General features: G+C 42.7%; 1 protein-coding gene across 3 annotated transcripts in view; it reads right to left on the bottom strand.

The window, feature by feature from the left end:
• med16 (mediator complex subunit 16) overlaps nt 1-26,089 on the bottom strand; it is a 50,648-nt gene extending 24,559 nt beyond the window's left edge. The window contains exons 1-8 of one of the 3 annotated variants that reach the window (XM_083767928.1): nt 26,026-26,089; nt 23,163-23,301; nt 20,812-20,919; nt 18,305-18,474; nt 14,487-14,556; nt 13,211-13,422; nt 8,631-8,780; nt 1,840-1,945 (exon numbers count right to left, since the gene is read on the bottom strand). In XM_083767928.1, the coding sequence (XP_083624054.1) occupies nt 1,840-1,945; nt 8,631-8,780; nt 13,211-13,422; nt 14,487-14,556; nt 18,305-18,474; nt 20,812-20,919; nt 23,163-23,301 (955 nt within the window). In that variant the 5' untranslated portion in view covers nt 26,026-26,089. Of the gene's footprint in view, nt 1-1,839; nt 1,946-8,630; nt 8,781-13,210; nt 13,423-14,486; nt 14,557-16,677; nt 16,692-18,304; nt 18,475-20,811; nt 20,920-23,162; nt 23,350-26,025 lie in introns of those variants that run through there. The other 2 variants (XM_083767929.1, XM_083767930.1) reach the window with 2 other exon arrangements.
• Nucleotides 26,090-26,586: the final 497 nt, after the last annotated feature.

The raw sequence follows: 26,586 nt of genomic DNA, 5'->3' as shown, positions 1-26,586 counted from the left end.
GGGCCACACGCAGGGGGGTTCAAAGGTTACGGCTTTATTAGCCTCGGAAACCCAGATGTTTTTATTTCCAGGGAGAAGGAAAAAAAGTCTGGGTCCGAGTCCTAGAGTATATATTAACTCAATTCGCGCCAGCATTAATTAATCCCTCGATAGCGTATTGCCAAGGTTTTACCGAGCGTAACACTTACTTTGAAGAGACAAATATCCGTAATCGCATGTTACAATGACAAACTGCCATGTGTGGTCTCATGCCCGGATGTTGTTGTGTCGGTCGGTGGTGGAGAAAGGCGACCGCGAGCGTCAGCCCGCCTGCTACAGCCCGTTGAAAACCCCCGTATTCACCAGAAACGGCCCCCTCAATGTCGTTTCTGAGATACAGAGCTGTGAATGGTGGGCTTAGACTGGAAGTGGATGCGCGTGCATGTTAAAAACCCGAGAATCTCCTTTTTCCACTGACGAAAACTACATGGAAACTAGATGAAAACGAAGCTATTATGACTAAAACTAAGCTAAATGTATTGACAATTTTGTCAACAGATAGAAACAAGTAACTAGACAAAATGTTAGGAAGGGACCAGTGGACAAGAGATTCAGTATCAGTCATTTTACACTTGGTTGCATGCTGAAATCTACAAGCTCACACGACACGTTGTGGGCTTGTAGATCGGGTATTTTCAACATGTGAAGAATGAGCCATTGGCATCAAGGCACGCCAAAATACATGATTTTAGTCGACTAAATCAACAGTAGATTTAGTCGACTAAAATATAATTCAGTCGATTAAAACTAGACTAACACTAAAACATTCCGGGTGACTAAAATGTGACTAAAACCAAATTAAAACTATTCAAGAGACAATGACTAAAACTAAAATCGAAATTTGCTGCCAAACACAACACCGTTTATGACAGGATCCTCCATTTGTGACCAGATTTGACTGAGGGGCTGCCATTGTGCAGCCTCCAGCTTTTCACCAGAGGACAAACTGCATTTATTTTATTTTTTTTATCCAAAATGAGTTAATTGCACAGCAGGCAGACTCTTCATATACTACTAGCTAGGTGTAATGTTAGAGTCCACAGAAGTGAACTTTTCAAGCCTGTTTTCTCAACTCGCTGTTTCTCTGCAAGACATTACTCTGTAAGCCATATCTCCAAACTGAGCAACCAATATGTCAATTTGAAGCTATCATTCCCTGCTTTCATATGACATGGTCTGCTTCTCTCCCATTGCACACAGGTCAGGGGCCTGTGTGTGTGTGTGTGTGTGTGTGTGTGTGTGTGTGTGTGTGTGTGTGTGTGTGTGTGTGTGTGTGTGTGTGTGTGTACGCGTGTGTGTGTGTGTGTGTGTGTGTGTGTGTGTGTGTGTGTGTGTGTGTGTGTGTGTGTGTGTGTGTACAGCAGTGGTTTTCAACCCCTTTCACATCAAGGTCCATTATTTATTTGGCGTTTGAGCCACGGACCACCATTTAATGACATTCAGCCTCTCAGACCCAAAACTAAAGAATATTTAGTTGTCATTACATAAGATTTGGTCCACAATTCGATGCCGTATTGACGTTACATTAGGAGAGATAAAAGGCACACGTTGATCAAAATAACAATACTACTACATTTTCTAATTGTGTAGACTTCTTGTAAATTCAGTGATGCAGATATTTAACTCTTGAGATGAAACCAAATAGACCCTTACACTATCAAAAGTTACACATCTAATAGGGGTCCATTTGGTTACCGACTCCTTTAGACTATCATTTAGCTGGGGACCACCTGGATGGAACCCCCTCAGGGACCACTGGAGTCCAGTTGATTGACAGCATGAAGAGGCAGGTTTTCTCACCAACAGGAGAGCGATGTTGGAAGATGTTATTGACAGGAAGTCCCTCCTTCCGCAGTGACCAGCACTCCACTATGCTTCCCGTCTGACTCGAGGCGCACAGCAACACCTGAACCAAAGAAAACGCAAAGAAATGGGAAAAGGGGAGTGTATTCAGCAGCAGAGGCAGTGAGGAGGATTCCCCCGATCATTATTCTGACAAAAAAGTGCATCCCATTCAGGAACGGGAACCCCTTTTCGTGTTTTAAAGCATTATGTTATAGGGTTCCCCAATTAGCGGCCCGCGGGCCATCTGCGGCCCGCGGAGCGCCCCCTTGTGGCCCGCGGAAGAATTGCCAAAAAAAGAAAAAAGAAATGTTTTTTTGGGAAGGGGGGGGGGGGGGGGGGGTCCCAGATATAAATGGCTTTAAATGGGGGTCAGTAGCCTCTGCATGTCAAACTGGGGGTCCTTTTCAAATGGGGTCTTGCCCTGAACATTAATTTTCAGGGCAAGACCTCGACCTCGCGCGGCCCCCAGCCTGGTACCCTAGTCAAAATATGGCCCTTGAGGAAAATGTATTGGGGAACCCTGAAGCTATTGAAAAATAGCAGATCCACAAGCTCATAACGCGGCACCGAGTGTCGCGCTACAAGCTTGTAGATCTGCTCTTTTTTTAATCGTGAAAATGTGGCACAAATGTTTGTACATATATGTACACATATATATTCTTTCAGAGCGAACGTTTTTAACTGAAATCTTTGTTTCTGGGGGGTGGGGGGGGGGGGGGTTCCCTCCCTGGAACAACATATTTTCAGATGGGGGTCGGCGGCCAATTACATATAATTACTTACTTTCAAGTGTTAATTTACAACTCTAGCAAGTGGAAAAATCCATAATAATCATATAAAAATGACGACTCGCAGAGTGTGATTATGTTCAGTTTTTACCACAATATCAACAGTACACAATACTGTAGCATATGACATATGGTTTTCATGACTCTGAATCCATTCCAAGCATTAGCTTTGCACAAAAAACACTCCTTGGGCTAAAAGCGGCCATAGCCACTTGCCCAAATGTGCACAAAATGTGCTGACCTCATCACATTTCATCTATGGCCGGAGTGGTTTTTGTGCAAAACGAATGCTTGTAATGGATTCAGAATCATGAAAACCCCCTAGTTTGACACGTCACATGCTACTTAAAAGCATAATAAAACTGTCATTTTTGCCTTATATGGGACGTTAATGATAGGATCACATGTAAATCCCTAAATAAATTGCTCAATGTTGACAGCCGGTCAGCAAGTGGATTCATTAATTTGTATAGACAATATTTTAGGCCAATAAAAAAAAGACGATATACCAACTGTCCCACCCTACAACCCCAGCTGCCGGACTAAGAGTTTTGTTTGTGCATAACTAATGATTGGAATTGATTCAGAATCATGGGACATGTCACATGCTACATAAAGCATAATGCAATTTTGAAATGCAAAATTGCAGGTTGTTGGTATGGTCATATCCCCCTATAAAAACAATTGCTCAATACCGACAGCTAGTCAGCAAGTGGATACGTGAATGTATGTATATAGGTGGACAATATTTTAGGCAAATAAATTAATAAAATTAAAACTATATACCAAATTTACCCAAAGATACCCACTTTAAACAAAAGAAGCCTGTTGGCTGCTGGACTATAAAGATACTACTATAAAGATATAGGACTTTCAAACTAGGAAGGGTATGGCCTGGTCAGCCTGCAATGACATGCATAATATCTGGTCATCCCAGCTTAGTAAGTAAAAATATGTTAAAAGTAAAAATATTTAGGACGACCGTTGAGCCGATTCTACTCTATGGCTCCGAGACATGGACACTTTCAAAGAAACTAGAGAAACGGTTGGATGGCACTTACACCCGCCTTCTAATGAGAGCACACAATCTGTCTTGGAAGAGCCACCCATCGACTAATCTAATATACGGCAACCTTCCCCGTGTTTCTTCACTAGTCCGATCCAGAAGAACACAGTTTGCCGGCCACTGCTACAGAGCTGACAATGAGGTTATATCTTCCCTTCTTCTCTGGAGTCCTGCCTCGAAGCAGACCAGAGGTAGAAAACAGTCGTTCCCTGATGTCATCACTAGGGACACAGGCATCAGTAAGCAGGAACTGGGGATGGCCAATGAAGGACCGGGAAGTCTGGCGTAATATTGTGAAATCCACGATCTCAACCACGGTCGAAAAATGATGATGACGATGATAAAGATACATTCACAGTACACCTGTCACCTGGTATAGCAGCATGTTTATCTAGCCATCTGTCAGAGAATAATGAAAATGGGCGGCACCTGCTGGTCAACTACAAATACTGCAGAAAATAGTATAATAATTCGAGAGACAGCGAAATGCCTTCACGACGGACGACGTACGTCGCAACGTATATTTTTCCGTCGCAACGTATATTCGAGTACGTCCTGGCGTAAATATCAATTCGTCCCGGCAGAACGGACTCGTCGCGGCTATATCTACCCGTTTGCGACGTAATATGTTGGCTATTATTTTCCGTCGCGCCAGAACGGGACTCGTCGCAGCTATATCTACCCGTTGTGGCGTGAGCTGGACTCGTCGCGGCAGAACGTGACTCGTCGCGACTATATCTACCCGTTTGCGACGTGCGCCTCGCCGGTCCGGTCTCCAGGCGAGCCTGCGTCCTTCATATATTTTTTTTTCTGCTCTCGTTGGACTTAACTTTAAAAGTCCAATGGAACACCTCTTTGTAACGGGTCGCTGTAGTATAGTGGTCTAATTCCTCGCCTCTCTATTCTTTTTTGCTGAGGACGCTGGTTCAATTCCCGCTCGCGGCAAACCAAAATTATTATATTTTAGACAGACAGACAGACAGACAGACAGACTGCCTGTCTGCCTGCCTGTCTGCCTGCCTAATGTATTGTAAATAATGTATTCATTCCATACGGCTATTTTTTTTTAATATAAAAACTTTTGTCTTTCGCGCGATTCGAACCAGCGTCGTCAGCACCAAAACATTGAGAGGCGAGTGATTAAACCGCTGGACTACAGCGGCCATACGTTACAAAGAAGTGTTTCATTGGACTTATAAAGACAATAGCACCCAGCTGCAGTCTCGCAAGGGGAGGGACCGGAAGTGCTTTTATTTCCGGCTTCCACGTGCACAAGCGCACATACACGCACGCGAAATATAATGCGCGTGCACGACACGCACTTGCTGGTGCGCGCTTAAATGCCGGGTGTATATAGTACCATCTGTGCTTAAACATAATTACGTGGTCGGTTTGGAAAAGTTTGAAGTAGTTTGTTGTAGGTAATATTTTAATTGAAAGCTTATTAGTTGGTGGTATAAGTGTGCATATTTGAAGAAATGCAAATCTAACAATAATAAAATGATATGCAATAATAGGCTAGGCCTATATGGTCGATTATAACATAATGATATCAAGGCATTTAAGTAATGTAATAAGTTGCTATAACCCCGTACCCCTGTCCCACACACACCATGTCCAGACCATAGATCACAGACACACGACCATATGCATTTAATTTACTATGAAAACCTGCATTTCCCGTCAGTCAGTCAGTAAGTGTGTCATGTCACGCCTCGTGTCATGCCTCCATATATGGTCACGCCTCATGACACGTCACACCGCCATATATGGCCGTTTCCATATGATATAAGATCCCGACACTGACCTCATCAAACCCTGGATAGCCATACATTGAAAAGACTGGATCATCACCTAGATCTCCATATATGGAGCTGAGGCGGCCAGCAACTCTACATCTGACCTCATAATGTAATAATCAGCTCATAATGTAATTAAAAGACGAGCACATAACTTAATAGATTTTTCTATAATGTAATAATGTGTTACATTAAGAACCTCCACATAGGCGACTCATACTGTAATAAAACTTCATAATGCAATAATGTCTTTATAATGTATGAGCTGATTATTACATATTGCATTATATTTCGCGTGCGTGTATGTGCGCTTGTGCACGTGGAAGCCGGAAATAAAAGCACTTCCGGTCCCTCCCCTTGCGAGACTGCAGCTGGGTGCTATTGTCTTTATAAGTCCAATGAAACACTTCTTTGTAACGTATGGCCGCTGTAGTCCAGCGGTTTAATCACTCGCCTCTCAATGTTTTGGTGCTGACGACGCTGGTTCGAATCGCGCGAAAGACAAAAGTTTTTATATTAAAAAAAAATAGCCGTATGGAATGAATACATTATTTACAATACATTAGGCAGGCAGACAGGCAGGCAGACAGGCAGTCTGTCTGTCTGTCTGTCTGTCTGTCTAAAATATAATAATTTTGGTTTGCCGCGAGCGGGAATTGAACCAGCGTCCTCAGCAAAAAAGAATAGAGAGGCGAGGAATTAGACCACTATACTACAGCGACCCGTTACAAAGAGGTGTTCCATTGGACTTTTAAAGTTAAGTCCAACGAGAGCAGAAAAAAAAATATATGAAGGACGCAGGCTCGCCTGGAGACCGGACCGGCGAGGCGCACGTCGCAAACGGGTAGATATAGTCGCGACGAGTCACGTTCTGCCGCGACGAGTCCAGCTCACGCCACAACGGGTAGATATAGCTGCGACGAGTCCCGTTCTGGCGCGACGGAAAATAATAGCCAACATATTACGTCGCAAACGGGTAGATATAGCCGCGACGAGTCCGTTCTGCCGGGACGAATTGATATTTACGCCAGGACGTACTCGAATATACGTTGCGACGGAAAAATATACGTCGCGACGTACGTCGTCCGTCGTGAAGGCATTTCGCTCCACCTGAATAATTCACACACAAGAATACAATAGCTAATGTGTCAGGTAAAGTGTGCCAGGCATTGTTGTTTTTGACAGCCAAATTTGATGTTAGTTTTAGTCATAGTCTTTTGAATAAGTTTCATTTAGTCACCTGAAATGTTCTAGTGTTAGTCCAGTTTCAGTCGACTAAGTGTCATAAGATTTTAGTCGACTAAATCTACAGTTGATGAAAATGTGTTTTGACAGGCTTTGATGTCGTCGTAAATGGCAGATGTTACACTTTGGTTGCATGCTGAAAATAGCAGATCCACAAGCTTAAAACGCGTCGCGCTTGTAGATCTGCTATTTTCAGCATGCAACCTAGCATAAAACTGGATCTCTTGTCCACTAGTCCCTTTCTAACATTTTAGTCTAGTTGTTATTTGTTGACGAAATTGTCAATATGTTTAGTCACAGTTTTAGTCATCAAAGTTTAGTTTTCATTTAGTTTTAGTCAGTGAAAAAAGGTAGACGACAAAATCACCACTGGTGCCAGGCAGCCTATGCCCAGAGGCTCAGCAAGTCAAAGCAGTCCTACCATTTTGTCACAAACGTTACAGCAGTGAAATGTGTTCTGCGCATTTGACCCATGACCCTTGGAGCGGTGAGCCACATCCGTGCAGCGATCGGGAATCATTTGTAGTTGATTATGGCTACTACACCTCACACTAATAATGGATGAACTAAATATGACATTGATTGTGACAACACAAGCCCAGCTGAACAAACTATAAGTGTCATATGTGACTACATTTGACTGAGGGACTGCCATTGGATTCTTTTGAATTTGTTCACATGAAAGCATGGAATCATAGCTTCAAATTGACATATTGGTTGTTCAGTTTGACCGATCAGTTTTGGAGATATGGCTTACAGAGTAATGTCGAGTTGAGAAAACAGAAATGTTTAAGCATTTAATTCAAATGTACATGTCGACTTCAGCATGTCTGACACTTATTTCAGACATGCTCTAGTATGTGACATGCTCTAGTATGCTCTATGCCTGTGCTATAAAATTGTGAAAAGCTGGAGTTTGCGCGATGGCAGGCTCTCAGTCAAATCTGGTCACATAGTCGGAAACAATACTAAGGCCAAGTTGAGCAGAATGTTTCCAGACACTAACGACTCCTGTACCAGGTATCTTCACTCGCCTGCAGACCATGAATTAAAATGGTAAATGGTGCATTTATATAGCGCCTTTATCCAAGGCGCTTTACAGAGATTGTGCATTACATTCACCCATTCACACACCCATTCATACACTGATGGCAGCGCAAACCATGCAAAGCATGCACCAACCAGCACATCGGGAGCAATTAGGGGTTCAGTGTCTTGCTCAAGGACACTTTGACAGTAACTCTGGGGGAGCCCGGGTTCGAACTGGCAACCTTCCGGTTACCATCCAGCCTCTCTACCCCTGAGCCACCGCCGCTCTTGCCCAGAACTTGTTCCTTTTTGGAAACTTTTTTTTTTTTTATACTCTCTCCTCCGCAGTGTTTGGCTTTCCCATGCCTCCATGTCCCCTAGTCGCTATTTTCAGTGTGTCTCCTTGTGGTAGGCAGATTCTGTAGGTGCCAGGCAGGCAGCAACCAGCAAAAAGCTCAAAACGCGTCGCAGATCAGCAATTTATTTTCAGTTATTTTTTAATTGAAATCCAGCATAATTCTTCACAATTTTTGAATTGTAATCCTGAAAAGTAACCTTTTTTAAATTTAATTTCAAAATGCCTTTTTGTTAGTTATGTTAATTTTATAAACTAAATACTAATACATTGGGAAAAAAAGCGGGGTCATGTTTGCATGTTTGGAATTGTAACGGCTGAAATCAATAATATATCAGTATTCCAGTATTAACCTGCGGGAACCAGTATTAGGTGAAGGTGGGGGCCGCATGTGCCCCCCCCCACCCCCCCAGACCGCCGTTCGCCCATGCATGGGGTAGAGGGTTTATAGGTTAGGGTTTTACCTGTTCAGAGTTCTCTCGGGTCAGGAAGTGCAGGTGTGTCACGGCGTGGTACTTGTCTCGTCGCAGGGGGTCGGTGGTGCAGCGCATGAACAGAGACGGCAGCAGCTCTGTGTCTATGCGACACTTCTCATTCACCACGCTGACGATCACCTAGAGCGCACGCACGCACACACACACACGCAGACACGCATGCACGCACGCACACGCACACACACACACACAGTGTTGTATTAGTGTCACACGTGGGGAATAAGGGCCTCACATTTCCACTGGATAAATGTGTACCTCTGTGCTGTTTGCGTTTATAAAGAATTGTGCCATCCTTTTAGTATCAACGTCTGACTGTACCTCTGTTACATTTCATTACGTTGTGTGTTGTGTGTGTTGTGTGTGTGTGTGTGTGTGTGTGTGTGTGTGTGTGTGTGTGTGTGTGTGTGTGTGTGTGTGTGTGTGTGTGTGTGTGTGTGTGTGTGTGTGTGTGTGTGCGCGGTCTGGGTGTACCGAATATTGAATGGGTTTACACCGCCACCAGAACCAGTCACCGTATAAATATGCTCAACAGCGACGACCCCACGGTCAGGGAAATGGCTCGCGGGTCACTCATTCAACACATGCAGCGACGTAAAGTACCACCTGCGCTGGAGAATGACACGCAGGTCCTTGGATTCAAGACTAAGGCGAATGGTAAATTGGACATTAAAGCCGCTGGATTCGGTGTGCGGTCCGACTGGATGGATCTTAATGATCTATGCCAGCGATCAGGATTACAGTTAAAGTGGGTGGTGCCTGATACAACAACTGCTGCGCTCAACAACAGCATCATCATAGATCCACGTGTCCGTGCATGTGCGACCTACGAGCAGGACGGTGCGCACCATGAACTGTCAATCAAATCCGCGACCGCAAGAGCCACCATTCTAGGAATTAAGCGATCAGAAAGTGCACAACACTGGACCAGTCTGAGGCTGCAGGGGAAACTGGCTCTTCTTCCCTTTGCAAACCACTCATTATCACACTCTATAGTACTGTCAAATAACACCATAGGTGCGGACATTCTTATTTCCACTATTAAAGCCCGTTTACAGGTGTTGCCGAACCAAGTTCAACTTGGCAACCTGGTACCCATCAGCACACGACCCACACTGCATCCTACATCCACATGACATCCACATGACAAAGAAACAGTCGCACACATCTTAAATGGTTGCAGCCACTATAAAAGGACTGTACATTGCAAGACATGACCGTCTGGTGGACCTGGTCTCAGACAAGATCAGAGGAGTACAGGACAGGACAACAAGAATGTATAAACACAGCACTGTAAAAATAGACTGGCACGCATCAATTCACTACAATATATTCTAAATACCCCAGATATTGTGTTCATCAATGAAATTAGAAAAACTTTCACTATATTTGAAATAGGCTGCCCATTTGATTTGTATATGGACACTTGTTTTACATCCAAACTTATGAAATATCAGCTTCTGGTGGAACGTATTATGGCCTTGGGATATAACTGTCCACTTATTGTCCTTGTATTTGGAAGTCTGGGCCATGTCCATAAACTTGTGCTCAGGGGTCTGCAATTGGGTGGATTGCAAAAAACAAATGCAAAAAAGCTGGCTAAATACTGTTCTGTCTCAGCTACTATGGAGAAGGCGTTGTTTCATTTATCCCTAGGTGGCTTAAAAAACCCAAAACAAACATCCTGTCTAGTAGTGTCAAATAATAGTATGTCAACAATGTGCTATCTATACACACAGGTATTTATTTTTTCTTCTTTTCCCTCTGTGTGTTAAGCATGTGCAGCAGCTATATCTGGTTGGACCATATAATGTATAACCTAATTCTGATCAGTGTTTGGGTCTATTGTGCCTCTTGTGCAGATCCAAATAAAATAATTAAAATGTGTGTGTGTGTGTGTGTGTGTGTGTGTGTGTGTGTGTGTGTGTGTGTATGTGTGTGTGTTATTTCGAGGAAGCAATCAGATTGAATGAAGTAGCCATCTAGACGTGCTAAAACAAGCACGGTGGAACACCTAATCAAAAGATCAAATTCAGCTGTACTGATCAACCCAGAGTCTGGGTTTCAAGGCTAGCATGTTTCTTTTTAGCCAGTATCATAGTTATCATGACATCGCGTTGACGTGTTTTTTAAGGGTAACTGTTGTATAATCGCAATATTACACTCGAGGGTGTGCGTAATAATAATAATAATCGTTCATTATTACACAGCTTTCGCTGAATTCAGTGGTCTGTTGTTTCTTGATAACAGACCGCTCCGCTCTATAACAGACCACTGGCTAATCAAACCCTCTGAGCACCTGCTGCGCCTCGCTTGATTAACTGCTGTTTCCATCATGACAGCCATGTAAACACACACACAATGGCCGCATTTATATGCAGGCTGATCATTCCGAATAAATACTTCTGAATAAAATACATCCGAAGTAATGTTTTTTGCTGCGTGTTTATATGGGAAATGGTCATTCCGAACGAGTGTTTACAAGGATATGTGATATAAGACATGATACATGTTAATTCACGTGAAACTACGCCATCTGTTGGACACATAAAATATAGGCAGTTCATTCATTATGTGACTGTCTCAACAATAGGCTACAGACATTACAGACGAAAGACGATACTTTGAAATGCCATCATTTCATTCCGCAGTAGCTTTGAGGCTACTGCTGGTTGGATAGGGGCGGGCATATATGTTTACTGTCTTTTTTCCCCCACCCGCTGCGGCTCCCCTTCTCCGCTGGGAAGGTGATCATCTCGTTTTTATTTGTAGGCCAAGCGCTGATCTACAGGCTGACAAGTTGACAACGTGTCCCATCTGTGGTCTTGTACATCGCATAAAGCATATAATGCATAGCTTATCTGCACGATACACCATCGTCGCATCATTATGGCATAATATACTTTGCCCGGAAGGCGGAATATATATATTCCGGGCAAAGTAAGCTACCAGAGAATAAATTGGGTGTTTAATACTAGATTGATTGCAGCTCCTCATCAATGCAATAGAACTGCAAAGCTGTTATGTTTCATGACGTTTTGGTTGCAACTTGGAATAGGCCTATATAGCCTATACAAGTTTAAAGGGATAGGATGGACATTATAGCGATAATAGCGTATTCTTGGGACTGTGTGTGTGTGTGTGTGTGTGTGTGTGTGTGTGTGTGTGACTGTGTGTGTCCCCTCAATGTCCCAAAGTTCTCTGTTGTACTTCAATGGCTAGTTGGCTACAAGCCTACAACGGTAGCTTTGCGGTAGTCAAAATGTAAGCGAGTGACAGGCTGACAGCGAGACGAGATTAACACATATCAATGCAGAGACCTACATTATTAAATCCATTATTGGCCATTTGGCCTGGAGGGAGAACGTTTACAGCCGCTACAGCTTCATCCTCCTCCTATCCGTCTCCTGAGTCCCCACACTGGCACAGCTTACGGCTATCAAGTTAGCCATGTTCTATCGATGTTTGAGGGTTCTCTCGTCAGCGAAAAGTCAACAAACAGAACACGGTGACATGCATGCTGATCTTCCTTAAAACTGTTTACAGCAACAATTTATTTATATTGTTAAATGTTGCTTTTTTGATTGTCTTTTAAAAAGGAGCATAAATAAATATATACCATTCGTCTACCAACTTTAATTATGTAGCCTATACATGCATATTACATTTGGGGTAGCCTATTAAAAAATATATATAATCAACCACTATCCGTTAATGACCCGGTTAATCCTATCGGCTAACCGGCTGGGAAATTATCTGTTACCGACATCCCTAGCGGGTACCGTCCTAAAGTCGGCTCTTCTGTGCTACTGAAATGATGGTCCTTGATATGAAATAGTTTGAGCACCACTGACAGAAACATGAGGTATTACAGAAAACGGTCATGATTCAGAAGACATTTTTTTAATTTCGACGTCAGGCATAAATGGGTTAAGTAGCCGTGTAATAAGTGGTGAAATATAATTCACCTTCAGGGTGATTAACACCCCGAACACCTGGGGGTATTTTGGACCATTAACCCATTTAGACCAGACATCAACATTTAAAAAAAGTAGTCGGGTAGTAGACAATTTTCTGAAAAGCCTCATGTTTCTATATCAGTGGTGCTCAATATGTCAAGTCAAGGACCCCACCCCAAAGATTATATGTGAAAAAAAAAAAAAAAAACTGAGCAAATATCGTGCGGTGTGTACGAGCCATTAGTGGCACTTCTGCGCCGCCTACGAAACTGGACTGTCGGCTCCTTCCCGCAGCAACGCAGGCGTGCCATTATTATTATTATTATTTTATTTTATTTTTTTGCGGCTTACGCCTTTTATTGATTTTTTGAAGGGACAGACAGTAGGCTGACAGGAAACGGGAGAGAGATGGGGGGATGACATGCAGTAAAGGCCGTGTCGGGTCCGGGAGTCGAACCCGCGGCACACTGCGACTGGATTACCAGTCCGGTGCCCAGACCGTTACGCTACGGCCTGGGCCTGGGCGTGCCATTAATGACGGTGAAGCACACCCTCTCGTGAAATATTACTTCAATATATTATACATAGGGTTACCTTGTAGAACTGCACGGGAGAGGAGGAGCTCCCGTCGGTCGCCGCCACCACGATGTTTCCTCCGCTGGTGAAGGCAATGTCGGCCATCGCCACGCGTCCTCGGAGACGACACAGGCTCTCGCTGGCCGAGAGCAGCATGCCGTTGGGCTTCAGCAGAGACACGGTGACCAGACCGCTGACCGTTACGCCGACCCAGCCCTCCATGGGTTTACCTTGAAATATAAACAATAACTTATAATACAGCCCCACCCAGCCCTCCATGGGTTTACCTTGAAATATAAACAATAACTTATAATACAGCCCCACCCAGCCCTCCATGGGTTTACCTTGAAATATAAACAATAACTTATAATACAGCCCCACCGAGCCCTCCATGGGTTTACCTTGAAATATAAACAATAACTTATAATACAGCCCCACCGAGCCCTCCATGGGTTTACCTTGAAATATAAACAATAACTTATAATACAGCCCCACCGAGCCCTCCATGGGTTTACCTTGAAATATAAACAATAACTTATAATACAGCCCCACCCAGCCCTTCATGGGTTTACCTTGAAATATAAACAATGACCGTTACTCCCACCAAACATTAAATATATATACTTATAATACAGCCCCACCCAGCCCTTCATGGGTTTACCTTGAAATATAAACAATGACCGTTACGCCCACCAAACATTAAATATATATACTTATAATACAGCCCCACCCAGCCCTCCATTGGTTTCCCTGAAACATATTAACCCATTTAGTCATGTAGACCCATTTAGACATTGTAGCTTTTAACCATTATTTTAAACTTTAGCTGTTGAGAAATAGCAGATCTACACAAGCTTGTAGATCTGCTATTTTTGAAAAAATGTGTGCAAATCTTTGAATATATATTATTTTACAGTGGATATTATGAACTTAAATATTAGCTTTCTGGGGGTCCCTGGAACAACATATTTTCAGATGGGGGTCGGCGGTCTCACACAGAAACATGGGGTTTTTCAGAAAACCGTCAGGATTCAGATGGCATTTGTAGAATCGTCCTCAGGTCTAAATGGGTTAACCTGGAAGTTAGCTCACGGATAAGGAATCCTATCGCGGGAGGATCGCGGACCACATGAATTTCCTTTTTTTCTTTTTTACCAACCAGAGTTCCCAAAGGCTCTAACTGGGCCGGCCCGACCCGAATAATTAGCATAATGTTAGGCCGAGATTATTATTATTATTATTTTTAAATACCTGCGGTCGGGAACAGGCGGTCAAAAGTTAAAACACATCTTACCTCCAAATAAGGTCAGAGACGGAGCAAACTTCACCCTGGAAAACTTCTCCCCGAAGTTGGTGGAGCCGGACTGGATGAATGAATAACAAACAACAGTTCATCAGGCTGGACGAGCACAGAATAAACAACAGTTAACCCATTTTGGCCTGACATCGAGATTAAAAAAAAAAATTTTTTAATGAAAAACCTCATGTTTGTGTTCAAATCAGTGGTTCTCAATATTTCATGTCAAGAACCCCAAAGATTATATGTAATATGCCACCGAGCCCCATCTGTAAATATGTAGTCCTGGAACTACATATTTTCAGATGGGGGTCGGCGGGGTCCCTGGAGACCCCCCAGAATCAAAGATCTGAGTTAAAAACTGAAACTATGAAAGAATATATTTGAGGCACATTTTCACGTCTTTTTCAAAAATAGCAGACCTACAAGCTCGTAGCGCGCCACCGAGTGGCGCGCTACGAGCTTGTAGGTCTGCTATTTTCCAATAGCTAAAGTATAACATAATGCTTAACATACCAACAGGGGTTCCCGCCCAAAATGGGTTAATCTAAATAACTAGGGATGCATCGGTAGCATTATCAGAATTGGCCATAAAAGCGCCATATCGGTATCGGAATTGTCTCACAATATTACAGATTATTTAAAGGACCACTTCACCACTTTTCAACCTATCTTCATATAATAGGTCCTCACTAATAATCATGCGCAATTTGTATTCTACTCGGTCTGTGTCTCATAGGAGGGCTGTGGGCAGTTTAGAAACCGTCCTCCAGTGACATCATCGAGGGGGAATACAGCCTAATAGAAACTGCAGGCTTTCTAGTCCTGAAAAGTTGCAATTTCAAAAATGGAAGCCATCGTTCAAATCTAAACATTTTTGTAAAAGAATCTTGTTTCAAAAAAAAATCTGCCTGATGATGATGTCACTGGAGGACGGTTTCTGAACTGCCCACAGCCCTCCTAGAGACACAGACTGAGTAGGAAAAACATCAGGCCATTTTATCATGATTATTAGTGAGGACCTATTATATGAAGATAGGTTGAAGTGGTCCTTTCAATCGAAAAAAGGAATCTGCATTTAATGTGTGTACTCATTTCATTCAGTAGTCATTCACGTGTGAAAACAGACACCTGGAAAAGTATTATGCCTATTTATTGATTGATTTAATAGGGCTTTGGGCCAATAAGCCTCTATAGGGCCTAGGCTTGATTCCATTGTGGTCCCCTGTATAATATCGGAATCGGTCAGAATCGGTATCGGCAGATATGACCCTGCAATATAATCAGAGATCGGATAGCATAATTTCAAAATCATGCACACCTATGTTTTTGGTTCGTTATTTTTTTTGGTAGAAAGATGTGTCATTTTATTCTGCCTCTTGACCAGTTTCCTACTTGAAAACACACGTTATCTTAATGTGTTTTGTACTGGGCTGTGGTTAAAATAAATACAAAAATAACTTGACGCGGAGGACCAGTTTAACCCTGTTATATAACCATGACAACAGTAATTAACTCACTAACTAACTCACTAACTAACTCACCATCTCTACATGCAGGGCAGTGTTGTTTTGGGCAGCAAATTTTGATTTTAGTTTCAGTCATAGTCTTTTGAATAGTTTTCATTGAGTTTTAGTCACATTTTAGTCACCTGGAATGTTTTAGTTTTAGTCTAGTTTTAGTCGACTAAATATCATAAGAATTTATGCTCCACAGTTGATTTAGTCGACTAATTTTTTTTTGGCAGGCCTTGATACCGTCGTAATGGCTTAGTAGTGTAAAATGACTTAAACTGGATCTCGTGTCCACTAGTCCCTTCCTAACATTTTAGTCTAGTTTTTATTTGTTGACGAAATTGTCAAGACATTTAGTCTTAGTTTTAGTCACAATAGATTAGTTTTCATTTAGTCTCCATTTAGTTTTCGACCGTGAAAAAAGGTAGTCGAGTCTCGACGGAACATTTTTCGTCGTAGTTTTAGTCGACAAAATCAACACCAGGGCCAGTTTCACTCTGTTGTGTAACCAGGACCAGGTTCCCGCCCAGGTGTTTTAAGCATTCTGTTATACTTTAGCTATTGAAAAATATCAGACCTACAAGCTCATAGGGTGGGTCAGAATATTGTCTATTTTAGATCGTCCTCGGGTCTAAATGGGTTAAAGGTTATAAGGCCCAGGTATAGGTATATACCATTTCGACATGCAGGGCCAGTTTGACCCTGTTGTGTAACCAGGACAAACAGTGTTCTAGTGAGTTATAAAGGGTTACTAGGTTATAAGGCCCAGGTGTATATAGGTACCATTTCGACATGCAGGGCCAGTTTGACCATGTTGTGTAACCAGGACAAACAGTGTTCTAGTGAGTTATAAAGGGTTACTAGGTTATAAGGCCCAGGTGTATATAGGTACCATTTCGACATGCAGGGCCAGTTTGACCCCGTTGTGTAACCAGGACAAACAGTGTTCTAGTGAGTTATAAAGGGTTACTAGGTTATAAGGCCCAGGTATAGGTACCATTTCGACATGCAGGGCCAGTTTGACCCTGTTGTGTAACCAGGACAAACAGTGTTCTAGTGAGTTATAAAGGGTTACTAGGTTATAAGGCCCAGGTATAGGTATATACCATTTCGACATGCAGGGCCAGTTTGACCCTGTTGTGTAACCAGGACAAACAGTGTTCTAGTGAGTTATAAAGGGTTACTAGGTTATAAGGCCCAGGTATAGGTATATACCATTTCGACATGCAGGGCCAGTTTGACCCTGTTGTGTAACCAGGACAAACAGTGTTCTAGTGAGTTATAAAGGGTTACTAGGTTATAAGGCCCAGGTGTATATAGGTACCATTTCGACATGCAGGGCCAGTTTGACCCCGTTGTGTAACCAGGACAAACAGTGTTCTAGTGAGTTATAAAGGGTTACTAGGTTATAAGGCCCAGGTATAGGTACCATTTCGACATGCAGGGCCAGTTTGACCCTGTTGTGTAACCAGGACAAACAGTGTTCTAGTGAGTTATAAAGGGTTACTAGGTTATAAGGCCCAGGTATAGGTATATACCATTTCGACATGCAGGGCCAGTTTGACCCTGTTGTGTAACCAGGACAAACAGTGTTCTAGTGAGTTATAAAGGGTTACTAGGTTATAAGGCCCAGGTATAGGTATATACCATTTCGACATGCAGGGCCAGTTTGACCCTGTTGTGTAACCAGGACAAACAGTGTTCTAGTGAGTTATAAAGGGTTACTAGGTTATAAGGCCCAGGTGTATATAGGTACCATTTCGACATGCAGGGCCAGTTTGACCCTGTTGTGTAACCAGGACAAACAGTGTTCTAGTGAGTTATAAAGGGTTACTAGGTTATAAGGCCCAGGTGTATATAGGTACCATTTCGACATGCAGGGCCAGTTTGACCCTGTTGTGTAACCAGGACAAACAGTGTTCTAGTGAGTTATAAAGGGTTACTAGGTTATAAGGCCCAGGTGTATATAGGTACCATTTCGACATGCAGGGCCAGTTTGACCCTGTTGTGTAACCAGGACAAACAGTGTTCTAGTGAGTTATAAGGGGTTACTAGGTTATAAGGCCCAGGTGTATATAGGTACCATTTCGACATGCAGGGCCAGTTTGACCCTGTTGTGTAACCAGGACAAACAGTGTTCTAGTGAGTTATAAAGGGTTACTAGGTTATAAGGCCCAGGTGTATATAGGTACCATTTCGACATGCAGGGCCAGTTTGACCCTGTTGTGTAACCAGGACAAACAGTGTTCTAGTGAGTTATAAAGGGTTACTAGGTTATAAGGCCCAGGTGTATATAGGTACCATTTCGACATGCAGGGCCAGTTTGACCCCGTTGTGCAGCCAGGACAGAGCGATGATGGGGTCTCCGTCCACCGAGCTCCCCAGGTTGGACTCCCAGCTGTTCACCAGATGTTCCGACATCATCCAACACTTGATCTGCCCGTCGCCGTCGGACGACAGCAGCCTGGAGCCTGGAGATCAATACATCAACCGATACATCAATCTATTGATCCGTCCGTCACCGTCCAATGACAGCAGCCTGGAAATACGGTGCATTTCGCATCCCAAAACGCAGTTTATAGTTAACCCATTCTGACCGGGCACCCATTTTGGTGTCAGCATCATGTTATGCTTTAGCTATTTAAAAATAGCAGATCTACAAGCTCGTATCGCGCCACCGAGTGGCGCTATACGAGCTTGTAGGTCTGCTATTTTTTTAAAATCGAAGAGCGACTGACATTTTTAGAATCTGATCTCGGGTCAGAATGGGTTAATCAGACCAGTGTGTGTCCATGTGGAAACCTCGTATGAATCTGATCTCAGGTCAGAATGGGTTAAGGGACGGAATAAAACAGCGACCTCTGCGACTACTGTACTACTGTACCGTTTTTATTCTAGTTTATGTTGCTAGCTTTAGTTATAATAATCATTTCTTCTTCTGTTTTCTACATGAATATAACATTAGGCTATAACCATATAAAATGAAATGCAAGTTAAATGCTGCAAATTTGCAAAATATGACTCCTAACGTCGTTAAAGTGGGACCCATAAAATGTCCCTGGGACTCATCTAAAAGAGCATCCCTGCATCCCGGGACTCATTACATTGAAAACATATTTACATCACTGCGATACATCAATATATAAACCAAGTCTACATCACATGTGCACCTAAATAAGCAAATGGACAGGATACAAGCAACGGACATTCAAAAGAATGAAAATTATGCGATGGTATGGACACGTAGTAAGGAAGGAAGAGAACGATTGGGTGAAGAAAGTAATGTCGATTGACTGAAGGCCTATTCATAGTCTGGATTTTCGGTGGTAAGGTGACCACCGGAGCTGAAATAACGTTGAGCGGTGGTGAGTAAAAACAGAGAGAAGGGCTGGAGCGGTGGCGGTGGTTTGCTCTTCACCGCGGCTCGTGACGTCATGTTGTAGTTCGGTGGTCACCTAACCACCGAAAATCCAGACTATGTATGTATGAGCCTTTAGAGGGGACAGGACCCAGTGGCCGGCCTAAGAAGACCTGGCAGACGACCGTGTTGGCTGACATGAAAGCGCTCAGCGTCGATCGCGAGGTGGCCATGGACCGTTCCCGGTGGAGGAAAGCCATATCGAGACTCAACTTCTCAAGTCTAACCCAGCGGTGCCTGGAAAGCGGACTTTAAACTGATGATGATGATGATGTACTGTATGTCCAACATTCCGAAAATAAAACTGAACTGAACTGAACCAATACATCAATCAATGCATCATACATCTAAAATGTGTCAATACTACTGCAATACAATGGGCCATTTGATTTGACTCAAACGTATGGTGAAATCAGGACTGGCCTCTGGGCTCTGAAACGTTCAGTAAACACCAGGCAGGACGAAGGATTACAATGCTGGAGTCTGTGCACCGGAGTGAGTGAGTGAGTGAGTGAGTGAGTGAGTGAGTGAATGAATCTGTGTATATGTGTGTATGTGTGTGTGTGTGTGTGTGTGTGTGTGTGTGTGTGTGTGTGTGTGTGTGTGTGTGTGTGTGTGTGTGTGTGTGTGTAATGTGCGTGCTCAGGGCTGCATGTGGCAGCACTGGCACTGCTATATGCTGTACTGCACTGCCATCTGTTGGCCACAGCTGTAATGAGTTCTAATGCAGTATGAGAAGATTTCTAAAATCCTGCACGGCTCTTTGCTTATAACCACGACCCGCTTATGTGGCCAACTCTCGCCTCTCGCCTACAACAACTGTTCTTCTTTATTCTTTATTCGGATCCCCATTGGCTTCCACAAAGTGCTCGCTATAGTCTTCCTGGGGTCCACACAAACATGTATACAATAAAAACAGATCATTGAAATTTAAAAACAGACAAGATCTAGTTATCAGCTGAAACAGTGAAGTACGCTCTGCATTTAACAATGCAGACAATGACCAGTAGTAACAAATACAGTGTTTACACAAAACATTTAAAATACAATAAGAATAACCTGCAAAAGATAAGTCTATAAAGGACTCATCAATTTAGGTTTAGGTTTTTTTAGCGAAAATCTGCTTCTGTGGCTGACGCAGAAGTGCCTCTCACCTACAACAACCGATTGATTTTTGTTTTGGTCGAGTAAGTTTTAGACACCGACGGAGGGTCAAGTTGCGATGCTTGATTGAGCCGACTCAGGGCCGTTCGAGTTGCGACCCGATAGGCAGAGAGTAGTAAATCATGTTCTGGCTCCGACTGCCACTCAAAGTGGCTAGTGGCCAATCACAGCGCGTGACTTGCACATGCCGCGCCTACAAGAGGTTCAGGGCATATTGGAAGCGTACCTGACGGGTCCCACTCCAGGCAGGAAATGACCTCAGCGTGGCCAGAGTTGATGGAGTAAACGTCCCAGGGGTGCTCCGTGTCGATGATGTGGATCATGTGACTCACGTCTGCAGCCAATCGGAGAAGAGAGAAGAGCAACCGTCACCAATGGGTGTTGAGCACCGACGGGGGCAAAAACATAAATCATGGTGGCAGGAATTGTAATTGAAGGCTCTTCGTCATCAGCCTTCACAGATCACTAGTAAAAGCAACCAGGTTCCTACATACAGTAAATAGGTATAGTAATTAGGCATGTAACGATATATCGTATATCGATATTAATCGATTTATTGAAATAAAAACAATTAAGATTATTACTATTTATTTTTTATTTTAGGGGGGGTAGTGAATTATGGTGTGTGGTGTGAACTGTGAGCTTTAGTCTAGTCACATTCCATCATGTTCAAGTGCTTTAGGGAGAGAAATGAGTCACTTTCAGTAGTAGAGCACTATAGAGGGGAGCTGTGTGTGTCTGTGCCCAGGTGATGACGGTCGTTGATGCTCATCAAGGAAGGCAATTATGTTTCTGCACTGTCAAAAGTAATGCTACTTCTTTTGCAATGTAGTTAAATAAAAAAATGTGGGAAAAAAAGCAGGGGGGGAAAGATAAATTATATCAAATTAAAGAAATGGCAATCTTTCTGGAAAATATTTTTTGTTTAAAACATCGAGAAAAATCGTATCGGGAACCTCATATCGTGATGCGAATCGTATCGCGAGTTGAGTGAATCGTTACATGCCTAATAGTAATAGGTATAGACGAGCGTCGCAGTCCCGCCCCGCCCCCTTTCATGACGACGACAGGCCCCGGAAGAGAATTTCCCACGCATTTTTCCCATAGATGTTTCAGAAAGAATGTACGGTATTTAAAGATTTGTAAGCATCGGGACAAAGCCAACTCGGATCGTGACAACTCATGACAACAAACACATTTTTTTGGGACGAACAAATAATTTGAAGAATGAAAAGAGCAACACTTTTTTTGTTGTTTTTCTTCTTTGTCATTATTTGTTCGGCCCAAAATATTGTGTTTGTTGTGTTGATTTGTCACGATCAGAGTTGGCTTTGTCCGAGGCTTACAGATCTTTAACCCATTTTGGGCGGGAATCCCTTTTGGTGTTTGAAGCACTATGTTATACTTTAGCTATTGAAAAATAGCAGATCTACAAGCTCATAGTGCGGCACAAATCTTTATATATATTCTTTCACAGAGAACATTTTAACTCAATCTTTGCTTATGGGGGGTCCCTGCCTGGAACAACATATTTTCAGATGGGGGGCGGTGGCCAATTACATATCATTTTTGGGGTGAAATATTGAGCACCACTGATAGGTATTTCACTGATAGGTATTTCTGAAAACTGTCAGGATTTAGAAGATCTTTTTTTTATTTCGATGTCGGGCACCAAATTTGGGTGCCCAAATGCGGAAGTGCAACCGTCATGAATCCACGGGTCCGCCTGCAGTCCTTACCACTAGGGCCCAGTGATTCAACGTTGGAGCGCCTCACTGGCCCCTTGCACACAAGTAGGCCATACATGTGGCCTACTTGTGCAGAGCACGCCATGAGGTGCGCTCACCACTGGCATCACCGCTTCCAACTTGATATGGGCTACGGTCTTACATACCCCAACATACATAATACATACCAAGCCAATAGCAGTTTGCGCGCACTGCTTGCACAAGTAATAATAATAATAATAATAATAACACCTATATCTTCATCATTAGCTTTGAGGTCTGTAGTGAAAGCCACCCGGTTCCTACAGCTCCAGTTATAATACTAACCCATTTAGACCTGACGTCGAAATTTCTAAATCCTAACAGTTTTCTGAAATGCCTGTGTTTCTACATCAGTAAGTAGCCTTGCCGAGCCATGAGGCCCATAGGGCAGGATCTCCTGTTTCTGTAGCGTGAGGCAGCTTGATGTACAAGTACACCCCCTGGACATGACGCTAGTATGTCGCAGGGACTTACCCCCAATCCAACCCTTGATGCTGAGTGTCAAGCAGGGAGGCACTGGGTCCCGGCCGGGGCCCCAACCTCCCAGTCTCAGGGCGGACACTCTAACCACAAGGCCACTGAGCTGGTATATCAGTGGTTCTCAATATTTCATGTCATGGACCCCAAAAAATATATGTAATTGGCCGCAGACCCCCGTCTGAAAATACGTTGTTCCTACAACAATAGCTCGTAGCTTGTAGGTGAGCTTGTAGATCTGCTATTTTTCAACAGCTAAAGTATACCATACTGCTTAAAGCACCAAAAGGGGTTCCTCCCACCATGAATGTGCCAATACTAATAATAATACCTTTGTCCTCGTCATCAGCTTTGAGGTCTGTGGTAAAAGCCACCAGGTTCCTACAGCTCCATGAACACACCAGAGGAATGGACGGACAGTGGTTGTTCTTTGGTCTCTTCTCCCACTCACACACATAGGTCACCTCCATCTGGACCAATCAGAAATCACCGTTAGAATGTCTGGACCAATCACAACACTGTGTTAGAACCACACAGACAAACACACACACACACACACACACACACTCACTCATCCAAATTCGTATAATCGCAAAGGGCTGCAACTAACGATTATTTTCATAATCGATTCATCGGCCGATTATTTAAACGATGGATCGGATTATGGCACTTATTTAGCTACCACCTTAAAAAAATAGCTTATTTTAGACATGTTCTGACTAAGACATTAAGTATGAATATCGGTAATTCATTAAAAAATACATTTATCGTTTTTTGTCATTTATCATTTGTTTTAACTGCCTTTCAATTAAAAAAATTGAAATTGATTAAAGCCACCCATGGTACCTTTACTCTAATTCTGACTTAGTGTGAGTAGCTACACATGTGTCAGTCTAAAAGGAACAGTACTCTTTTAAACTCAAATAGGTCATTTAAAAATAACTATTCAAGCCATAGGTTTTGTTCTTGATCCTATAATCCTGCATGCAGTATACAGACATAGTTGTATTGGCTTCGATGGCAATAGCAAATCCATCTTACAAATACACAGGTATTCCTTTTCTTTAAGATGTTGAGGGTAAAATGGCCTCAGATTTGAGATATGATTCTACATTATTATGTGCCAGTCGCTATGTGCAAGAAAATGCAGTTTATAGTTAAGGGACGCAATAAAACAACGACCTCTGCATCCACGGGATTCTAGTTTATTTTGCTAGCTTTAGTTATAACAATTCTTCTGTTTTCTACATGAATATAACCACATTATAACCATATAAAATCAAATGGTAGTTAAATGCTGCAATTTGTAAAAATGAGCTGGCAAAATATGACTCCGTCCTAAGTGGGACTCATAAAATGTCCCTGGGACTCCTTTAAAAGACCATCCCTGCTTCCCGGGACTCATTACATTGAAAACCTATTTACATCACTGAACAGTCATCAGATTGTAAAGGAAGAGAGATGGCTCACTCCTCTTTAGTTTAGTTACATTTCATTTAACACTAGATAAACTATGGTTCTGTAGAAAACAAGTGGAAAAACACCCATGATTCATTGCAAAAAAAACCTCCAGCGATTATTTCCGATTCGATGAATCGATTACTAAATTAGTTGACAACCAATTGAATAATCGATTAGATTATGATGAATCGATTAATCGTTGCAGCCTTACGCAATAGCAGAAATAGCTGATCTACAAGAAATAGCTAAAATAGCTGAAATGGCTGTGACAAACGCATCACTTTGTGAAGCGTCGTAAGCTTGTAGATCAGTTACTTCTGCTATTTGTTTTAATGTATAGAGGGTATGCACGTGACATCATCATCAAACCCGGAAGTTTTGCAGGTATGCCTGCTGAGTGGCAAAAAACTACTTTCTGGCCTTGACAGCCCATACATCTAATCGGAAAATTCCATTTGATTGCATTAAACAACCTTAAACAATGTTAAACTCCCTTTGCATGTTGCTTTGCCACTCAATTTGCCACTCGATGTGCCATTCACTTTAAGCATGCGCATACCCTCTATAACATAAAAAGTGTACTTTCTATTCATGTCCAATGCAAAAAATAAATAAATCACACAATTCAATCTATTATTTGTGTGACAATTAATCGTCAACTTAAACGTGTAATCGTGACAGCCCTCTAGCTATAGGCATGTTTCTTTTTTACCCGGTGTCAATTGTCTAATGTAATCCTGGGCGCTACACTTCCTCTGGCAACCTGGGGAGAGCAACGGACTGACCTCATGCTTCCTTCTATGCATGAGGAGTCCAAGCTGCTTCTTTTCACCTGACAGGAGGGAGTTTCCCCCGGTTGGACGTAGCGTGTGGAAGGAACACGTTATTCTGACCAGTTCCTTTCCCCCAGATGACAAGGGGGAGTTTAGAGACCAGGATTACTGCATGTTTTTTGTGAGGGTACCTACCCTAAGGGGACACGGGGAGAACATGCAAACTCCACACAGAAAGGCCTGATGATGCGGAGGAGAGAACACGCCCCCAGTGCCCACAGCGTCCCCAGCGGGAATCGAACCCAGGATCTTCTAGCTGTGAGGCGACAGCACTACCGACTGCGCTACCGTGGCCCTTGGCATGTTTCTTTTTAAATAGTGCCCCTAGTTTGTGCATCATGGAATTATAGGTGAACATGTTCTCTTTCCCACCCCGCCATAACATGTTGCTTAATACCTGTATAATGGATCTACAAGTTCACAACAGGTCGCAAGCTTGTATGTAGATAAACTATTGCTATTATTTCAGAAATGGGGCAGTAAGTACTGGAAACTTATTGTATCCACCCCTCTTTGAAATGAAGTGAAATGAAATAAAGATGAATAAATAAAGATGTATTGAGTTTGTGCTTGAAATGTGCTTGAAATACTGTATTCTGCAAACTGTTAATAAATATTTCAATCAATCAAAAGAAGCCTCTTCTCTCTCAACTCTCTCTCTCTAAATGTGCTGTTTGGCTTCAATAATGATAGTATTAAGGTGAAAATGAAAAACTAAGTTGTAAATGTTCCTACCGTTCATTCAACACGAAAACATGCATTAAATATACAGAATAAGCATAGATAAATGTAATTAAACATGTTATAGTTGTAATAATGTTCCTGCCGTTCATTCAACACGAATATTCATTAATAAACATAACTAATTAAACATGTTATTATAGTTGTTAATGTTCCTACCGTTCATAAAACACGAAAACATGCAGCTATAAACAACAACAATGCTGCAGTCAGTGCGACTAGGACCCCACTAGGAGGACCCCTCTGACGGACACATAGCTGTCTACCACAATGCCTGTAGTTCCTAGTGGTGGGAAAATATAATGCATTCATTTTTTATCAATAATTTAAAATATAATATATTATTATTATTATATTATATTATATAAAATGTGTGTGTGTGTGTGTGTGTGTGTGTGTGTGTGTGTGTGTGTGTGTGTGTGTGTGTGTGTGTGTGTGTGTGTGTGTGTGTGTGTGTGTGTGTGTGTGTTGTGCGTGCGTGCGTGCGTGCGTGCGTGCGTGCGTGCGTGCGTGCGTGCGTGCGTGCGTGCGTGCCAAAGTTTCCCAAACAGTGGGTCAGGAGTCTATGGTCAGGAGTCAGGACTCATGTGGGTCGGGAGTCGGGACACAATTTTTATGGCTCCCTTTTAGTTTTTCTTTCCTATAATACATTTTGTTTTTAATGATTATTATTTCAAAACATTTAAAAAAAACATTGTAGGCCTACATTTCTTTATAAAA

This window comes from Protomyctophum parallelum (assembly GCF_964188405.1).
Source record: "Protomyctophum parallelum genome assembly, chromosome: 6".
Lineage (NCBI taxonomy): Eukaryota > Metazoa > Chordata > Actinopteri > Myctophiformes > Myctophidae > Protomyctophum > Protomyctophum parallelum.
The sequence above is the reverse complement of the archived record's forward strand: the minus strand, read 5'-3'. Positions and strand labels throughout refer to the sequence as shown.